General features: G+C 43.9%; 1 protein-coding gene across 2 annotated transcripts; it reads right to left on the bottom strand.

Annotated features, from left to right (window-relative positions):
* Positions 1 to 647: 647 nt before the first annotated feature.
* CTSE (cathepsin E) lies at positions 648 to 15,225 on the bottom strand. Of its 2 annotated transcripts, XM_054447637.1 has the most exons (9): positions 15,054 to 15,225; positions 14,230 to 14,386; positions 13,479 to 13,596; positions 12,382 to 12,500; positions 7,322 to 7,521; positions 5,158 to 5,280; positions 3,901 to 4,042; positions 3,701 to 3,799; positions 648 to 1,740 (listed from the first exon to the last, which is right to left on the bottom strand). In XM_054447637.1, the coding sequence occupies exons 1-9, from the start codon at positions 15,119 to 15,121 to the stop codon at positions 1,576 to 1,578; spliced, it is 1,191 nt and encodes a 396-aa protein (XP_054303612.1). In that variant the 5' UTR covers positions 15,122 to 15,225; the 3' UTR covers positions 648 to 1,575. The 2 variants fall into 2 exon arrangements, with proteins under 2 accessions (XP_054303612.1, XP_054303622.1); XM_054447647.1 differs by lacking the exon at positions 3,901 to 4,042.
* Between the last annotated feature and the right edge of the window lie 3,213 nt (positions 15,226 to 18,438).

The raw sequence follows: 18,438 nt of genomic DNA, 5'->3' as shown, positions 1-18,438 counted from the left end.
TTGTCTTCTTTCCTGGGCAAATGGTTGATGAGGGAAAGGTTTTGTTTTGTTTTATCTTGTTTTCAAGACAAGGTCTTACTCTATTATCCAGATTGGAGTACAGTGGTGAGGTCATAGCTCACTGCAGCTTTGACACCCTGGGCTTAAGCAATCCTCCTTCCTCGGCTTCCCAGAGTGCTGGGACAGACGTGCGCCATCGTGCCCAGCCAAAGATTATTATTATTTTTTTTATTTTGAGAAGGAGTCTCGCTCTGTTGCCAGGCTGGAGTGCAGTGGCGTGATCTTGGCTCACTGCAGCCTCTGTCTTCTGGGTTCAAGCAATTCTCCTGCCTCAGCTTCCTGAGTAGCTGGGACTACAGGCGTGTGCCACCATGCCTGGCTAATTTTTATATTTTTAGTAGAGAAGTGGTTTCACCATGTTGGCCAGGATAGTCTCGATCCCTTGACCTCGTGATCTGCCCACCTTGGCCTCCGAAAGTGCTAGGATTACAGGTGTGAGCCACTGCACCCGGCGTATGTTTTTTATAGAAGAATTCCAACTAACAAATGCCAAAGGGATAGCAGAATTAGAAAAACCCCTGTTCTGCCGCCCCTAATTATAGTGTGAATCTCAGCAATGATCATCAATGACCACTGAAACGATCAGGTAAAATGCTGAACTTTGTAATGAATGATTAAAGCCAAGAACTCCAAACCCACCCAGCAGTCTTAACATTACTAATAGAGAGGCACCAGCATTATCTGCCTCCTGACAGGACACAACAAGAAGTACCCAGCACCACCTAGGAAGTATTTTTGCCACAAAATAAGACCTCCAGATCTAACTACCATTTTATAGGAAAGATAAGTTCAGAGAACCATGTCAAATGACACCCCGGGATTTCAGCCAGCAACGTTCAAATGTGCTAAACTCTTTAGATGGAAAGAGACTTAACAGACATTTCAAATAAATGCAATATATGGGCCTTGCTTGAATCCTAATACAAACAATCCAACTATAAAAACAGCCAAACATTTGTGGGAAAATGGGAGATGCTTGAATTCCGACTGTATATTTAAGGATGTTAGAAATATTTATGGACAAAATGATGTAATGCTCGGAATTTGCTTCAAAATGATCCAGGTACAGCATGTGGAGCTGGAGAGAGGAGTGGGCAGCACTGTAGATAAACAGGCCTGGCCGTGTGTGGATGGGTTGTCAGAGCTGAGTGGAGTTGCAAAGGGATTTATTATACGATGATCTCTGCTTGTGCAGATGTTTGGAGATTTTCATAATCAAATGTGAAAATTTTTGATTTTCATAATCAAAAATCAATAAAAAATATGAATGTACAACTTAATTCCTCCATCATGACGGTGGTGGGAGTGGTGTGTATGTGTGAAGTGTGTGTGTGTGTGTGTGTGTATATGTGTGTGTGTGTGTGTATTCTCATGTCCTGTTTGGTCTTGATTCAAGTTGCAACCCTGGAAACAGCTACATTCTCTGGAAAATAACTTTTTGTAGGTATAAAGAATGCCCCAACCTAACAGATTCAAGGCGTGTCAGACAGGCAGGCACAGACACAAGGCCCCTCCTTAGGGGACTGCTGGGGCCAGTCCCACACGGTTATTCCCACGGTCAAAGACTGAGTAAAACTGTCGAATGAAGACATCCCCCAGGATCCAGAGGGGCCCAGCTGGAGGGTGGATGTCAAGTCCTTGAAAGCCGCTGCTGCAGAACTGCATTCCATCCACGAAGTCCTGGGGTTGGAAAGAAGGATGCAAATGACATATGGGGGAAGAAGGTAGTAGTACTGCCTGGAGGCTGCCTGTGTGGTGGTGGTGGCTGGCACTGGATGGCCTTGGACAGCTGGTGGGTTCCACCATTTTGGTGGGTGGGTTCTTCCTCCTGCTTCATATGTCCCTACCCTAGGTTGCTCAACAAAATGTTTGTCTGCATAAGTCCATTCTTACGGGCCTGGGGTCTATGTTCTGCAATTTTGAGAACTGTTCGTCTGTTATATACTCCCACCTGCCCCCGTCACCATCATTTTACAACTGGGAAACCCTTGTTGCATGGCTAGAAGAGCAAAAGGGTTGGCACCAGAAGACCTTGGTTTAAATTCTGGTTTCTTTAGTTTCTAGTGAAGCTCAGCTTAGTTTTTGTTAAGGGAGAGAAAGAACTCTGTTAGTGGCTATCCACTGCTGTTTTCTTGTTAATGTTCTGGGAACAAAGATTTGAGTGACCCCCCTTTAGATGAGGCAAATAGGCATCCCTTGTTCAAGAGAAGAGTGTCACCTTCTCCAATCTAATTTTTAGTTTGGCAAAGACATGCTCTACCAGGCAAGTGTGGTCTTTCCAACAATGTTTGAAATTTGAAGTTGCTGATGAGGGTGTGGGAAAATTTGCAGAGAGCTCAGGGAGACTTCTTGAGAGGAAGGACATGAAAAGTCAAAATTTTTACAGCAGTTTTGATGGATCAAGGTGGCTCTGATTGAAATCTGCTAGTGGGAAAGAACCACGCACTGTATTGAGAAAGAACCAGCACAAGACCTTGTGATCCACCCGCCTCAGCCTCCCAAAGTCCTGGGATTACAGGTGTGAGTCACTATGCCCGATCAGGTCATGAGCTTCTAAAATGATCTTCTAAAAGAACCACTCACCATACTGGGAAAGAACCACGCACCTCCCCTCTCCTGGCTTCTAGGAAACTCCCACTCTTTTTTGGTCTCTCCAGTGCCTGGAGCACATTAATGATTTCCACCTGGGCAGGGATTCAACTCACATGGGGGAAGGTGAGAGTGTGGGGGTGCTGGGGTGTTGATGGGCGTGTGGACTGATGAACAGGGCTCAGTCTAAATGTCTCACTGGTCCTCAGTGTGGTGTTCACAGTGGCAGCTCCATAATCCCTATGTGGCAGGAGCTTAGGGGACTTACCATGAAGCTGTGTTTTAAAGCAAACATTTGTTTTTATTTGGATTGTCTGTTGGTGGCTTTGGGAAGGAGTTAATAGAGGCTTAGGGGTAGGGCTGAAGCCCTCAGTCTATACCTTAGCACCCCTCTTCTGATGCAGTCACCCTGATGCTGTGAGTGACTCTTGGAAAAGTTAGTGTGTTGAAGTGTGGTACCGAATACCTACAATGCTGAAAATTCAGACCAACTGTGGTGTGAAGTGCTCATAGGTGTCCAAAAGGTCTAGGAGTTCCCTTTCTACTTCACCCGACAAACTTGAGAATTTACTGCAACAAAAGACATTTTCTTGCTATAGGAGGAATGTTAATTTGAATGTTAGAACAAATATAATCTTATTCTCCACTCCTCCCTGCAAACAGCTCATATCTTGAACCATTTATTTGACTCTCTGAGTCTCGATATCCTCACCTATAAAATGAGATAGTAATAGCTCCAGTCTGACCTGGTGGTTGAGGAGATTAAACTTTGTCAGTGGAAAAGCCCTACATGGCAATGTCAGAAGACTTCCTTAAATGGCTTGCCTGAAGTTCACTACTGCTTCATGGCAGAACTGGAAATTAGAACAAGCCCCGTGGTCTTTCCACCACAGGCAGCTGTGTCCCTCCCAGAGGGAATGCCATGTCAGAGCAGAACAACGTGGGGCGGGGCTTAGGGTAAAGGCAGGCAAAGTGCAGGCGATCGAAAAGGGGAAGTGGCAGGCATGTGGGGAGGGCCCTGTGGCCTGCAGAATAAGGAAACAGTTCTTACCAGTAGGGTGTAGGCAGTTGGGCTGAGGGTGTAGGGGACTCCGTTGATGGTGAAGGTGACATCCGGCATGACGTTAAGGTTGGCACACTCCACAGCATACTAAAACCCAATACGGAGGATCTGTTTAGAGCCTTCTCACCTCCCAAGAGAAGGCCTGGCTCTTCTGCCCCCACCACTCCCTTGCCCAGGCAGGCACTCACTTCTCCATCCACGGGGGCTGCCCCGATGGCGTTTTGCAGCTGCTTAATCTTGTCAGAAGGGCCAGTGATGAGGGAAGTCCCTGTGTCCACAATGGCCTGGCAGCCCTCGGAGCAGAACATCACAGTGCCTCCCACCTGGATGCTGAGGGGACAGGGTTGTGGTCGGCCCACCTTCCCTCCCCTGGCTCCTAGGAAACTCCCACTCTTTTTTTGAGCTCTCCAATGCCTGGAGCACATCAATGATTTCCGCCCACCATATGAGTGTTCCTCAATTGTTTTCTACTGAGATCCATAGGAAGAAATCTGTTTACTTCTTGACCCAGTGCACGCACACACCCATTCATGCCATTGAAGTGCACTCTGGTATTTTCTACTGTATTCCAATTCATCAAAAAATGTAGGTGTCTCAATCTCTTGACCTTGTGATCCACCTGCCTCGGCCTCCCAAAGTCCTGGGATTACAGGTGTGAGCCACCACGCCTGGTTAGGTCAGGATCTTCTAAAATGATGTCATGACCCATAAATAGGTGAATTCCTACAGTGTGAAAAACCCTCAATAGATGGTGAGCATTGAGGCCTTTTATTTTTTGCATTCCTAATGCCTGGTACCTTGCAGGAACTCAATCCTAGCTGAATTGAAACTTGAACTACGCTTTTCCAATTCCTGCATTGTCTAGCACGGCGCTAGGTATGAGGCAGGCATACTTCCCACTTCCCCAATTGCTTCATGCCCAGATACTGTATATATTTCCTGGCTCAGTTTCAATGTAACTCCCTCCATGACACACTGGAGCGTTCTTCAGGTAGAAGCTATCATGCCTGTCTGCTGGACCATGTTGGTGGCACCTCTCTTGGAACACTGACCACTTTCCATTTTACGGGATAGTGGTTTGGGTGCATCTCATCTTCTATACAAGTTTTTTGAGAGCAAGATCTGAGTCCAATTCACCTGTGCAAACCCCCATGTTACTCATCCCTTGCCTTGTGTGTTAATATTAAAAGAACAAAGGGGAGCAGGCTGTGCACTGGTATTGACTGTCTGTTGAGTTAAAAGCACGCCACGTGTACAAGGAAGGAAGCTGTGTCTGGTGCCCTGGTTACAGAGGTCCCTTCCTGCACACTCGCTCAGCACCTCCATACCTCCAACCATAGTAAGCTTCTGGCATCCTCTGCTAGTGACCAGTGGTTTTTCAGTTAATTCGGTTTGAGTTGTGCCTCTTTCCCTAGTACTGTCACTACTTCACGGGGAATACTCACTTATCCAGTGCAATCTGCCAGTAAGCTTGCTTGGTGACTGGGACCCAATTCAGGCTCCCAGAGAAATGGGAGTGGTCGTAGCCTCCGAAGATCAGCTCACTCCCCGCACCACCTTCTGGGTTACTACATGGAGAGAAAGACAAACTGTCCAGGAAGGGCCACTGCAAAACTCTAGGGGTGAGCCTCAGCTAGGACCCTTTGCTTCTTGGTCTCATGCCAAGCACCCAGGTAGGCAGAAACATCAGCCTGGGCTTTGAGACCGGGACTCTGACTACTGCAAGTGAATTGGTCTGGGCCTTTTTGACACAAGGTTAGAAACAGCTCCCTTTGACCATTTGTGAATGTTCTTCTCCTTCTTGGATAAAAAGGTTAAGGAGGTGGGAAATGGGGCCGGTGGGTCTGTCATTCAGAACCAAGGCCAGGACCATCCTGGGTGGGTACACACTGTGTGACTTGAAGCAACCTCCAAAGACACCTTTTCCCAAAGTATCTTCCCCACTATGGTTGTGACAGTGCCTGGCGTTTTTGTGTTATTCGCTCCTTATGTTAAGGCAAAGAGGCTAATATGAATGTATCATGACTTACTAGAGCCTGAAAACTTATTTTCATTGGTATTGATTTCTCAGATTATGTTCTGGGACCTAGCAGGATTCTGGAGAAATAGGACCTAAGACAGATTCATTCTGAGGAGGAAAAGGATCAGAAAGATACAAAACTGAAATCAGGGTGGTAAAGAGGGAGAGAAGTGAATACCTGTAGGACTTTTAGGACACTGGTTTTACAGAGGGAGTGGGGAAAGGAACTCACATTTGTTGATTACCTTGGTGCAAGGCCGTTTACTGCGGATTTTATCTATTTAAACTTATTTAACTCACATCAACCTAGTGGTCCATGAAAGAAACTGAGCCTCAGTGAGATGAAGCAATGTAAGTGGCAGGATTCAAATCCAGGCCGGTCTGACTGCCAAGCCTTGATATTCCCCATTACAGCCCACTTTTCCCAGGCGACAGGAGAAGGAAATTCTGCAAGGGGAAGCAGAGATGTCTAGACAACCTGCCTCTCTTACTCACAGCTCTGCCTAGGACTGGTCCTGAGTGCCGTCATGCTGGAGAGGAAACATAGCTTGATAGGGAAAATCCCGGACCCTCCATATGGGAGAGGGGAACGAGAGGAATGGGCTTATGCTGAAACAGCGTGAAAGCAGGCCAGGTCTGAGCTGGAAAAAGCCAGGAAGGTCAGAAATCACCTTCCTGTGTAAGGAGGAAGAGGAGATGACCCTCCAAGGATGTTGGGCAAGAGTGCCTAGAAACAGGTGAGCCTCATGACCTTTTCCAAAAACAATGTGCAATTTAAAAAAATTGTTGTAAAAATATGTAACATAAAATGTACTATCTTACCCATTTTTGAGTCTACAATTCAGTAGTGTTAAGTATGTTCACACTGTTGTAAAATCCAGACCTTTCATTTTACAGAACTGGAACTTTATACCCATTAGGCCATCAACAACGGTTTGAGAATTCCTCGCTTCCCCTCCCCAGGCTCTGGAAATGGCAGTCTACTTTCTGCCTATGAATTTGACTAGTCTAGGTACCTCACCTAAGTGGAATCATACAGAATTTGTCTTTTTGTGACTAGTTTATTTCACTTAGCATTATGTCCTCAAGTTTCTTCTATGTTGTAGCATGTCTCAGAATTTTCTTCCTTTTTAAGGCTGAATAATATTTGATTGTTTGGCTATGCCATATTTTGTTTTTTCATCCATCAGCATGCAATTATTTTATTGTCAGCTTAACTTTTCATTTTTTTCTGCCTCCTCCTCCTGCAGGTACTGTCTTTCTTGTTTCACTGAGTCCCCAATGTGAGCATCATAATCAGCATATAATAGGAGCTTGATATTTAGTGACAGCATCAATGAAGAACCAATCCCAGAGATTCCTTAAATTTAAGCCAGTGTAGTAGACTTTACAAAGTGTTTTCACAACTACTTGATGAAGCAAATCCCATTTCCTCAATATTCAGAGAGGTTAAGTATTTTGACTCAGATCACACAGCTGATAATGGACCAAGCTACCTAAACCAGGTCTTTTGACTGCTAAGTCAAGTGTACGTGTTGTCTCCCTGTAGTTATAACTGACTTTAACCTCACAGACTTGATGGGCCTTACCTGCTCATGTAGACAGAAAACATCGGCAAGTCCACCAGATTCTGAGCCATCATATTGTCAAACACTGGGGTCACTCCTCCCACAGCCAAGGAGGGGTATCCCAGGCCCAGAATTCCATCAAACTCTGCATCCACAAAGGTCTGGCCTGGCTCTGTGACACTTTCTCCAAACTGCTGGCCAACCACGGTTAGTCCTTCCACCTGGTAGGAGAAAGCCCACAGGAGAATGGCACAGGGGATTGCTGGCAAAGGGTTTGACTCCTGGATTTTCCTCTGTCTTGAAGCTAATTCTTCTCCTTCCCAACTTTCCTTGACTAAATGAGCACAAAGATGCTTGCTATATTCCCAAAAAACAGGACATTCCAAACCTCAGAAGCCCTCACGCACCTGCCAATCATTGCGCCCCTCCTCAAGAAGAGCCAGTCTCCTGACTTCTAATAGCATATATTGGTTTTGCCTATTTTTTGGATTTTATATAAATGGAATCATCTCATATGAACTCTTTGGTATCTGGCTTCTGTCACTCATCATTGTGCTTATTGTACGCTGTTTTTTTGTAACTTGTTTCAGAAAATTTTGCCTACCTTAAGGCCATGAAAACATTTTCTCATGTTATCTTCTAAAAGCTTTATTGTTTACTTTTCACATTGAGATCTGGAACCTGTATGAAATGTGGTAATGTTTAAGGTAGGAGTTAAGATTTATTTTTTTCTATCTGGATATTCATATGACCTGGCACTATTTAATAAATATACCATCATTTCCTTCATATACTGCAGTATCATGTTCAACATAAGTCAGATGACTGTGTGGATAGTTTTGTATTTTCTGTTCTGTTACATTTGTTTATTTTTTAAATTCTGTGCCAACACCACACGTCTATATAACTGTAACTTTATAATAAATCTTGATATTTACCAGTGTTTTTCTTCAGCAAGATTGTATTGGTGTATTACATATCCATATAAATGTTAGAATCAGTTTGCTAATTTCTAAGAAAAAATGCTGTTGTTTTGATTGGAATAAAATTGGTTCTATAGACCAATCTGAAAAAATTTGACTTTTTAATGAAACAGAGTCATTCAATCTATGAGCATGGTTTAGTTTCAATACAGGTCTTTTAATTTTATTCATTAATGTTTGTGATTTTTATGCAAGTCTTTTACTTTTATTTAGTAATGTTTGCTATTATCAGAGTAGAGTTCTTGCACATTTTTGGTTAAATTTACATCAAAGTAGCTGATGGTTTTGATGGTATTATAAATAGTGTCATTAAAAATCTATTTGCCATTTGTTTTACTTGCTACAGGTTGAGCATCACAAATCTGAAAATCTGAAACTGAAGTGCTTCAAAATCCAAAACTTTTTGAGTGCCAACATGAGGCTCAAAGAAAATGCTCATTGGAGCATTACAGATTATGGATTTTCAGATTTGGGATACTAAACTGGTAAGTATAATGCAAATATTTCAAAATCTGAAAAAATTTGAAATCTAAAAGATTTCCGGTCCCAAGCATTTGGGATAAGGATCCACAACCTGTATATATAAATCCAAATGATTTTTTTTGAGATGGAGTCTCACTTTGTCACCCAGGCCGGAGTGCCGTGGCATGATCTTGGCTCACTGCAACCTCCACCTCCTGGGTTCAAGCAATTCTTCTGCCTCAGCCTCCTGAGTAGCTGGGACTACAGGCGTGTGCCACCACGCCTGGCTAATTTTTGTATTTTTAGTAGAGATAGGTTTTCACCATGTTGGTCAGGCTGGTCTCAAACTCCTGACCTTGTGATCCACCTGCCTCGGCCTCCCAAAGTGCTGGGATTACTGGCGTGAGCCACCGTGCCTGGCCCCAGATGATTTTTTTTATGTTGACCTCATATCCAGCAACTTTGCTAAGTTCACATATTAATCCCAATATCCTTTCTGTAGATATTTTTGGATTTTCTACTTATCTTGTCATACATTAATATTGACAGAGTTATTTCTTCCTTTTCCATCTTAATGTTCTTTATTTCTTTTTTCTTGCCTTGCTGCACTGGCTAGGATTTTCAGTACAGTGTTGAATAGAAGTGGTGAGATTGAGTGTCCTTGTCTCATTCTTGATCTTATGGAGAAGTCTCTTGACAATCCACCATTAAGTATAAAGTTTGCTGTGGGCTTCTTTTAGATGAAGCCCTTCATTTTTATCAGATTAAGGGAGTTACTTTCTATTCCTAGTTTGCTAAGAGTTTTTCTTGAAGTCATGAATAGATACCGAATGTTATTAACCTACTAATATAATCATATTGGTCATATGATTTTTCTCCTTTTATTCTGTTAAATGATAAATTCCTGGAAAGATGACCCTTGGTATGATCTTTTTATATACCAAAAGATTTTATTTGCTAGTATTTCATTTAGAACTTTGGCATCTATATTCATGAGAGAAAGATTGGTCTGTAATTTTATATTTTCTTTTGTTATAATGTCCTTTTCAAGTTTCATTATTAAAGTTCTGCTGGTTTCATAAAATGAGTTATAAAGTGTTTTTACTTTGTCAAATATCTGGAAGAGTTTGTGAAAGATTGATTTTTTTTAGTGTTGAGAGAATTTATCAGTGAGGTTTTTCTTTGTGGAGTTTTCTTTGTGGAAAGATTTTTTAATAACAGAGTATATCTTTAAAAGATTCACATTTTCTATTTTTTGTTTTTGCATCAGTTTTGGTATGCTGTATTTCTCAAGGCATTTGCTGATTTTTTGAAAATTGTAAAATTTATCAATATAAAATTATTCTTGATAACTTTACTAATGTTCTCTTTCTCATTTCTAACATTGTTAAGTTGTATTTTCTTTCTTTTTTCTTATTTAGTCATGTGAGAGGCTAACCAATTTTATTACTCGTCTCAAAGAGTTCATTCTTGGCTTTGTTAATTTTCTGTACTGTGTGATTTCTCTATTTCATTAGCGTCCCATTCTACTCTTTATTATTTCCTTCCTTTTGATTTCTTTGGGTTTGATTTGCTATTGTTTGTTTACGGTTTGCTCATTTTCTTGTTATTTATTTCTTGAAATAGGAGCTTAGATAATTGATCATTAGCATTTCTATTAACAACACATGCATTTCAGGCTAAACGGTCCCTTTAAGGGCTGCATCAGCTTCATCTACAAATTTTCACATGTCATATCTTTATTACGTCAGTCAGGGTTTGATAAGAGAAGCAGAACCATTAGGAGGTACTATAGATTATAGATATAGCTATAATGATGTGGATATAGATATTGATTATACGCAACTGTGGGTGCTAGTTAAACAGTATACTTTAGGATATTGTTTCTGTCCTGATGCTGCAGCAGCAGTCTATAGTTTGCACAGCAGAAAGGGAAGATAGATGCCAAGTGGGAGAAAAAGGGCCAGTAGGAACCCATGAGGGTGAGGGTGGACTGGAACCCACATTGTTCTCTCACTGTCCCCAAGTCTCCAACCTCAATGATGGGGACGTTATGCAGCAAAAGCTGATGATTTGTTACAGAGGTAAGTGCACACATGGCCCTGGAGCCAGAAAAACTGAGGGAAGGAGCAATGCAGCTGACATTGCTGTGGGCTTGCCCTACACCAGCCAGGTGAGCCAACAGATAAGTGACAAGCTATAGGCTCGAATTCCCCTTTCTATGCTAATTTCAGTCCCTTCCCTGCATCTCAGAGGTTATTGTGATGATCAGTTTGGGACGTAGCCTTCTAAATAGTTATTTTTACTTTTATATATATATTATATGTAATTAGATATATAATATATATGTCATAATATATATAATCTTATATATAACATAATATACACACATTACATATATTATGTTAATATATTATATAATAGGTTAATCTATTATATAATAGATTAATATAATATATTATGTAATATATTATTACATACAACATATTAATATATTATATAACACATACTATATTATTAATATAATACATTATATCAATTATATTCTATAATATATTATATATTATAGAATTAATATATTATATAACATATATTAATGTAATGTATTACATATTATATTAATTATATAATATATAACATATATTATATAATATAATTATGCAATCATTATATACTATAATATGTTATATATTGTATCTATATAATATATACAGATGGATATATATTATATATACAGATATACTGTATATTACATATATTCATATATGGATATTATATATTATATATGTATGTGTGTATACACACGCATACATAGTTCCAATAGGAAATACAGTACATTGTTTTATCTGTATGATATTTTTACATAAATGGTGTTTTTCTGCTTCTGGCGTTCTTTCAGTTGATAATATGTCCTGCTCCACCCACTCTAAGGGATGTTGATGAAGGCTGTGCCCTGCTGGCTTCGGGAATACCCCATGGACCAATGTTCACCAGGAGTAGGTCAATCTCTCTTTCTCCCAAGGCCCAGGTATATATTGTTGTCTATAAGCCTGAAAAAGTACCAGGTTCTCTGTCCCCACATTTGTCTGATTCCCATAGTTCTAGGACCCATAGGACTTCAGAGGGAGTCAGAGGGTCAGAGGTCAGAAGGAGTTTGAGGAACAGCTCACGAGCTCAGCACTGAGTTCAGTTTGGACCTTGGCCTTTGGACAACTGGGCTTCTGCCTTGCCTCTGTGATTGGACTCCCATTTCAGACCTTGCCCCCTTATGTTACTAAGTCCAAATCTCTCCCCCTGGTGAGGACTTCTTTATCCTTCAAGATGGAGACCTGGTTTTATCTCCTCAATGCCCTAGAGACTGGAGATCCAGCTGTGCACCCTGCCACCAGGCTTTGTGCACTGGGCACTGCTTCCTGCCAGAGTCCCCCTGCACTGCCCTCCTCCAGGGCCCAGCATGCTGTGCAGACTGACCCACTGCCACCATCTCAGGTGGGGAGTGTTTCTTGCCCCTTCTCCTAGAAGTTAGTGCTAACCCCTGTTTCCACCCATTCCTGAGGCAGATTTGAAATGTAAGACCTCTGAATAAGTCTCCCAAGTTTCTGTCCAAGAGAGAAAAAATGAAGGACTTGCACTCACAGAGACTTGGTCGGCTCCAATGATCCCGGACAAGCTCCCGGTTCCATACTGAATGGAGAAAGATTGACCTGGCTGGCTGTATGTGCTGGACTGGGAAGGCTGGAACCTCCTGTGCGTCTCTGGAAAGAAGTGCACTGCTTTTGCCTATGCCACTGGCTGCATCTCTGCCCTAATGCCACCCAGCCCCAGAGTGGCAGGGTCTCTTCCCTCAGCTCTCAACACTGAGTGGGGGCCCCTAGAAGCCTGGCGATGCCCCTCCCTAATGAGCAACTACATTTCCCTCTAGCTACAGATGTGGCCTAATTGGGGACCAAATAGCTATCCCTGAGCAAACCTGATTGTTCACAATGACCTCATGAGGCACACCAAGATAAGTGCCATTTATCAGGCGCCAGCCACAGTCCCTGCCACCCATTGTAGGTCAGAGGTTGGCTTCAAAAGAAACTCAGGGATAAACAATTGCCCCAGGAAATTACTCCCAACTTTTCTCCCAACCCATGGACATCTCTAGCCTTGGGGTTTCCAGAGACATTCTGTCTCTGGGACTTGTCCTGTATCAAACAAGACATCTTTCTGTAGCTCTTCTTTTCCAATCCTCACTGAAACTTCTGAGTTACCTCTGGACAAATGGACCCACCCATGCCATTGTGCCCCACCAGCCCCACCTCTGTGCACCAGGAGATAAGGCTACCAAGCCTCCTTGAAACAAGCAGACTATCTACACTAGAACCCGACTCACCTCCCTGCTCAGAAATAACCAATTAAATTAAACTTCCCCTACATTCCTTTGGGTGTTCCAAAGGAAGTGAGTCATTATGTCAAAGATTTATTTCTCTTTTCAATGGCTTTCTTTCTATTAATTCTGATCAGTATGAAAGTTGCTATCTTGGACAGCAGCTACATTTTAGTTCTTCCTTGGCTTTGCTCTATCTCTGCTATAAGCAGTTCCACAGTAGACTCCAAGATGGAGAGGGGAAGCTGGTGTGGCAGGGATGGCCAGTTTCTGGAACCTAAGCCCCACTTCCCCAGAGTACCAGGCTTGGCCTCCCAGGACTAGCCCCCAGACATTCTCTGCTGGTGCTCCTGGCCCCACTTACTGCAGGCTGGGCTAGTGCAGTACACAGAGGGGACCCAGAGGTTGGAGGAGCCAGTGTCGAAGATGACAGTGAAGTTCTGTGGTGGGGAGCCAATGGAGATAGTGCCGAAGTATTCCATCTGCAAGGAAGAGTGAGAAGGAAATAGGGTGTGGGTGGTGGGGAGGGACAAGGGTGCTCACCAGGAAGCCAAGGGAAAGCTCCCTGAGGCCAGAGCCTGGGGTACTGCAGACTGGAGTTTACAGAGCCTAGGAAGTGGCAACGCTGGAAAATAAAAGGTAAAAGGAGCAGAGAAATGGCCAGGAGGGAGGAAATCAAACCAAGCCTGTGGCTACTTCATTTGATTTTACCTGCACTAACCTGATTCTTATAAATACATTGTAGGAGAGGCAGTGGAGGAAGAACCATCTGTTTTACAGACCAGGGAACTGGGGCTGGGAGAGGTTAAGTAACTTGCCTAAGGGTACACAGCCAGTAAGCTGCCCGGCTAAGAGCAGAAGCAGGGGCCTTCAGTGTGGGATGATGCTTTCACCCCCAGCCCTTTCCTTCTGCAGAGAACTCTGACATTTGGGTACATGGGGGCCTGCTTAGCCAACTCCATGGGGACCCAGGGAATCAGTCCCCATGGATCATCATCCAAGTGAAGAAATCCACAATGGCCTTCAGTGCTACTGATGTGGCACTGGCCATGCCCTAATGCTGGGCCTTCCTCCCGCTCCCACCTCTCCCCAGCCCTGACCCCAGGAGGCCTCACATCTAAGTAGTTGATGAGGGGTTCCTTGGCACTCTGGTCCATTGAGCAGGACTCGGTGAACTGGATCATGTCCAAATTATGGGATTTCCAGAACTCAGAGAGCTGGCTCCGTGCCCGCAGCTTCTTCTTGAGGGACGGATGCCTCCTGAGGGGCACCCTGGAGACAAACCCCCATGTGAGCAGGAGATGTACTTCTGCCTCCCTCTTCCCCCCATTCCCGTCCCATTTTCTCAGCGGCCAACTAGAGAAGACATGGGTGGGGGGCGGGGATCTGCAAGATAGCATGCAGGATACAGGTGGGATCAGCGTCCTGTCTGCCACTTAGCCTGCCCAGCCTCATCTCTGCCCTGTAGGGTCTTAGAATCTTAGAGTGGAAATGGCTCCCCTCCTGGAGCTGAGCTCTTTGAGATCTAGGAAAATGGGAGATGTGGGGCGGTCTACAGTTTTACATGAACATCACGAAGGGCTGATTTAAAGGGACAGAAAAACTCTTGGGGACCGTGACTGTCAGTCCCCTGGGGAAGTACTGGGGTGCTTTGAGCTACAAACCACAACTGCAGGTTCCTGCTCTTTTGCAACACAAGAAGACCCCTGGGACTTGGAAAGGCACCTCCGTGGAGGTGGAGGCAGGAGGATGACTTGTTGAGGACTGGAGATTAAGGCCATACACAGGTGGCCACTGGGTAAGCCTCTTCCATGCATTGATGCAAGCCCTCAGCTTCTTCTCCTCTTCACCTCTCCGTCAGCTTTCCTATCCCAGAGCAGCCCTGAGTTGCAGGGCAGGGGACTACCCAGCTGAACACAGTGCGGGGACGTCTCCTCACCTGTGAAGTGATCCTTGGGCCTCTCCCAGCTCCAGGAGCACCAGCAGCAAAAGAAGGAGCGTTTTCATTGTGGGTCCGACCAGCAGCTTCTCCCTTGCCCCCTCCTTTCTTCTCTCCCTGAGGGCAGTGGGAACGGACTTTCCCTAACTCTCAGACCTGCCCAGCCCAGTCTGAGGGCCGAATGATAAGGCCCTGGAGTCATTAGCCATGCCCAGAGTAAATACAGAGTGTGGAACAGGGCGTTCCCCCTCCACCTCTCCGTCCCTTTCCCACCTACAAGAGGAATATGAGTCTGTGGGGAGAACTTGGGGGTCCTCTGGGGCTTGGCTTCTCTCAGGGCCTTGGCACCTCCTCTGACCCCAAGAAACCCTGTTAATGAATCCGGAGGGCAGCACATGCCTGGCTGCCTGGAAAGGCCCACTGAACTGTTACTGCGAGTGCTCTAGCTGGAAGCTCTGGAGGGGTGGGAGCTGACTTGTCATGGGTGGCAGGATTCTAACTCAAAATATTCATCAGTCTGTTTTCTGGGTGATTCCTATTCTCTCCTCAATCTCTCAAATGCTCCAAAGGCAGTTTATCCTTCCCTGGCCCACTTTGAAGCACAAACCAGCACTCCTCAGAGGCCCTGAAATGAGAAAATGTGGCTGCGGATTTATGGAGCCCACTCTCTTGACTCTAAGGACTTGGTGAATGTGGGGCTGGGGCTCAGGGGTGTGTGGAGGAGAATGCAGGGGTAGCAAGGGAGGGTCAAGGGGGTCAGCGTCTGGAGCAAGTGCCTGCACGAGTCTACTAAAGCGGCCATGACAAAGTACGGGGGCTTAAACAACAGAAATTTATTCTCTCACTATTCTGAAGGCTGGAAGTCCAAGATCAAGGGGTTGGCAGACTTGGTTGCTTCGGAGGCCTCTCTCTTTGGCTTGCGGATGGCTGCCTTCTCTCTGTGTCTTCACATGGGTCTTCCCTCAGCGTGTGGCTGTGTCCACATTTCCTCTTCTTATAAGGACTCTAGTCATATTGGAGTAGGGCCCACCCTAATGACTGCATTTACCCTTAATACCTCTTTAAAGACTCTATCTCCAAATACAGTCACGTTCTGAGGTACTAGTGGTTAGGACATCAACATGGATTTTGGAGGACAGAGTTCAACCCTTAACAGTGCTCAGGGACAGCAGGATCTTCTATTTGTCAAGTGGGATTAAGCGCAGGGGTGGAGAGTGGGTGGGGCTTAGGCCTTAGTTACCGCAGTGTGTGAAACCCCCTCACCATCAGCCTATCTCTGTGTCCACCCGCCTCATAAACAGATGGTGGGGCTTCACTGCCTGGGGTGGGGATGAAGGGGTTACAGGTAGGAAGACCCTGATCCTGACTCAAGTTAGCCAGGGCAGCAGAGGCCACCACCATATACCAATGCTTCCAGAGGGCACTGGCTCAGCGGTAGGAAGTAGATGGCCTGCGTTTAGCTTTAGCTCTGCCCTGACCAGCTAGTGTTCTGGAAAATCTCTTAAGTGCTATGGGATCTGCCTTTCATCTCTGAAGTTCAAATGGCAAGCAAATGTGTAGTATGGAGCTAAGCCAAACCCGCCCTTGGGTCCAAAAATATTTAAAAAAGACATCAAAAAGACTTAAGGAACAGCCTAGACTTTTGACCCCTGAACCCAAGGCAGCAAAGCCTCTTTGGCATTTCCCAGGAGCCCGTCTCGTTGACCTTTCACTGGGGAGAGTGGTCTAAACCTAGAAGGGCAGCTTGAGTCAGAAGTGGCTAGAAGTGGAGATCATTCCTTTTGGCAGTAAGCTCTGACATGTTTTGCCCATAACTGCTTATTCACCACATACCTTAGTTTTGTCATCTGCCAAATACCTTACCTACATCAATGGGTTTTTAAGGAGGATTAAATAAACAAAATAAGGTACAGATATACTTGTTGTACTGCACTCTGCTTTACTGCACTTTGCAGATACTGCTTTTTTTTTTAATTGAAGGATTGTGGCAAACCTGTGTCAAGCAAGTCTATCAGCACCATTTTTTCCAATACTGTGTGTTCATTTTGTGTCTCTGTGACACATTTTGGTAATTCTTGCAATATTTCAAACTTTTTCATGATTATTTTATCTGTTTTGGTGATCTGTACTCAGTGATCTTTGATGTTACCATTGTAATTGTTTTGGGGTACCACAAACTGCACCCGTATAAGACAGAGAATTTAATAAGTGTAATTGTGTGTTCTGATTGCTCCATTGCTCTGCTAACTGGCTGTTCCCCCATCTGTCTCTCTCTCCCTCTCTTTCTCTCTCCCTCGGGCCTTCCTATTGCCTGAGACACAACAATATGGAAATTAGGCCAATTAATAATTCTACAGTGTTCTCTAAGTGTTTAAGTGAAAGGAAGATTTGCATGTTCCTCACTTTAAATTCAAAGCTAGAAATTATTAAGCCTAGTGAGGAAGCCATGTTGAAAGCCAAGAAGGGCTGAAAGCTAGGCCTCTTATACCAAACAGTTACCCAAGTCATGAATGCAAAGGAAAAGTTCTTAAGGGAAATTGAAGGTGATATTATAGGGAACACACAAATGATAAGAAATCAAAATAGTTTTCTTGCTGATATGGAGAAAGTGTTATTGGTCTGGATAGAAGATTAAAGCAGTGACAACATTCCCTTAAGTCAAAGCCAAATCCAGAGCAAGGCCCTAACACTCTTCAATTCTATGAAGGCAGAGAGAGGTGAGGAAGTTGCAGGAGAAAAGTTGGAACCTATCAGGGATTGTCTCATGAGGTTTAAAGAAAGAAGCCGTCTCCATAGGTGAAGCCTATGGAGATTTCTGTAAGATGAAGCAGAAAGTCTCAAAGCAGAAGCTGCAGCAATTTAACCAGAAGATCTAGCTAAGATCATTGATGAAGGTGGCTACAATAAACAACAGATTTTTAACATAGACAAAATAGCCTCATACTGGAAGAAGATACCATCGAGGACTTTCATACTAAAGAGAAGTCAATTCCTGGATTCAAATCTTCAAAGAACAGGCTGAATCTTTTGTTAGGGGATAATGCAGCTGGTGACTTTAAGTTGAAGCCAATGCTCATTTGCCCATTCTGAAAATCCCAGGGCCCTAAAGAACTATGCTAAATAGAGTCTGCTTGTGCTCTATCAGTGGAACAACATAGCCCTGGATGACAGCACATTGGTTTACAGCATGGTTTACTGGATATTTTAAGCTTGCGGTTGAGACCTACTGCTCAGAAAAAAAAAAAAAAATTCCTTTCAAAATTTTACTGCTGATTGACAATGCAACTCATTGCCAAAGAGCTCTGATGGAGATTTATAAGGAGATAAATGTTTTTATGCCTGCTAACCCAATATTCATTCTGCAACCCATGGATCAAGGAGTAAT

This window comes from Pongo pygmaeus, chromosome 1, assembly GCF_028885625.2.
Source record: "Pongo pygmaeus isolate AG05252 chromosome 1, NHGRI_mPonPyg2-v2.0_pri, whole genome shotgun sequence".
Taxonomy (NCBI): Eukaryota; Metazoa; Chordata; class Mammalia; order Primates; family Hominidae; genus Pongo; species Pongo pygmaeus.
This window is presented reverse-complemented; position numbering and strand designations above follow the sequence as displayed.

Excerpts from the sequence above, each read along its gene's own strand:
- CTSE (XM_054447637.1), bottom strand. The coding sequence starts at position 15,121 with ATGAAAACGCTCCTTCTTTTGCTGCTGGTGCTCCTGGAGCTGGGAGAG. Across the intron at positions 13,597-14,229 it reads CCCTCATCAACTACTTAGAT|ATGGAATACTTCGGCACTAT; the intron begins GTGAGGCCTCCT and ends TCTTCCTTGCAG. Across the intron at positions 7,522-12,381 it reads TTGGAGCCGACCAAGTCTCT|GTGGAAGGACTAACCGTGGT; the intron begins GTGAGTGCAAGT and ends TTCTCCTACCAG.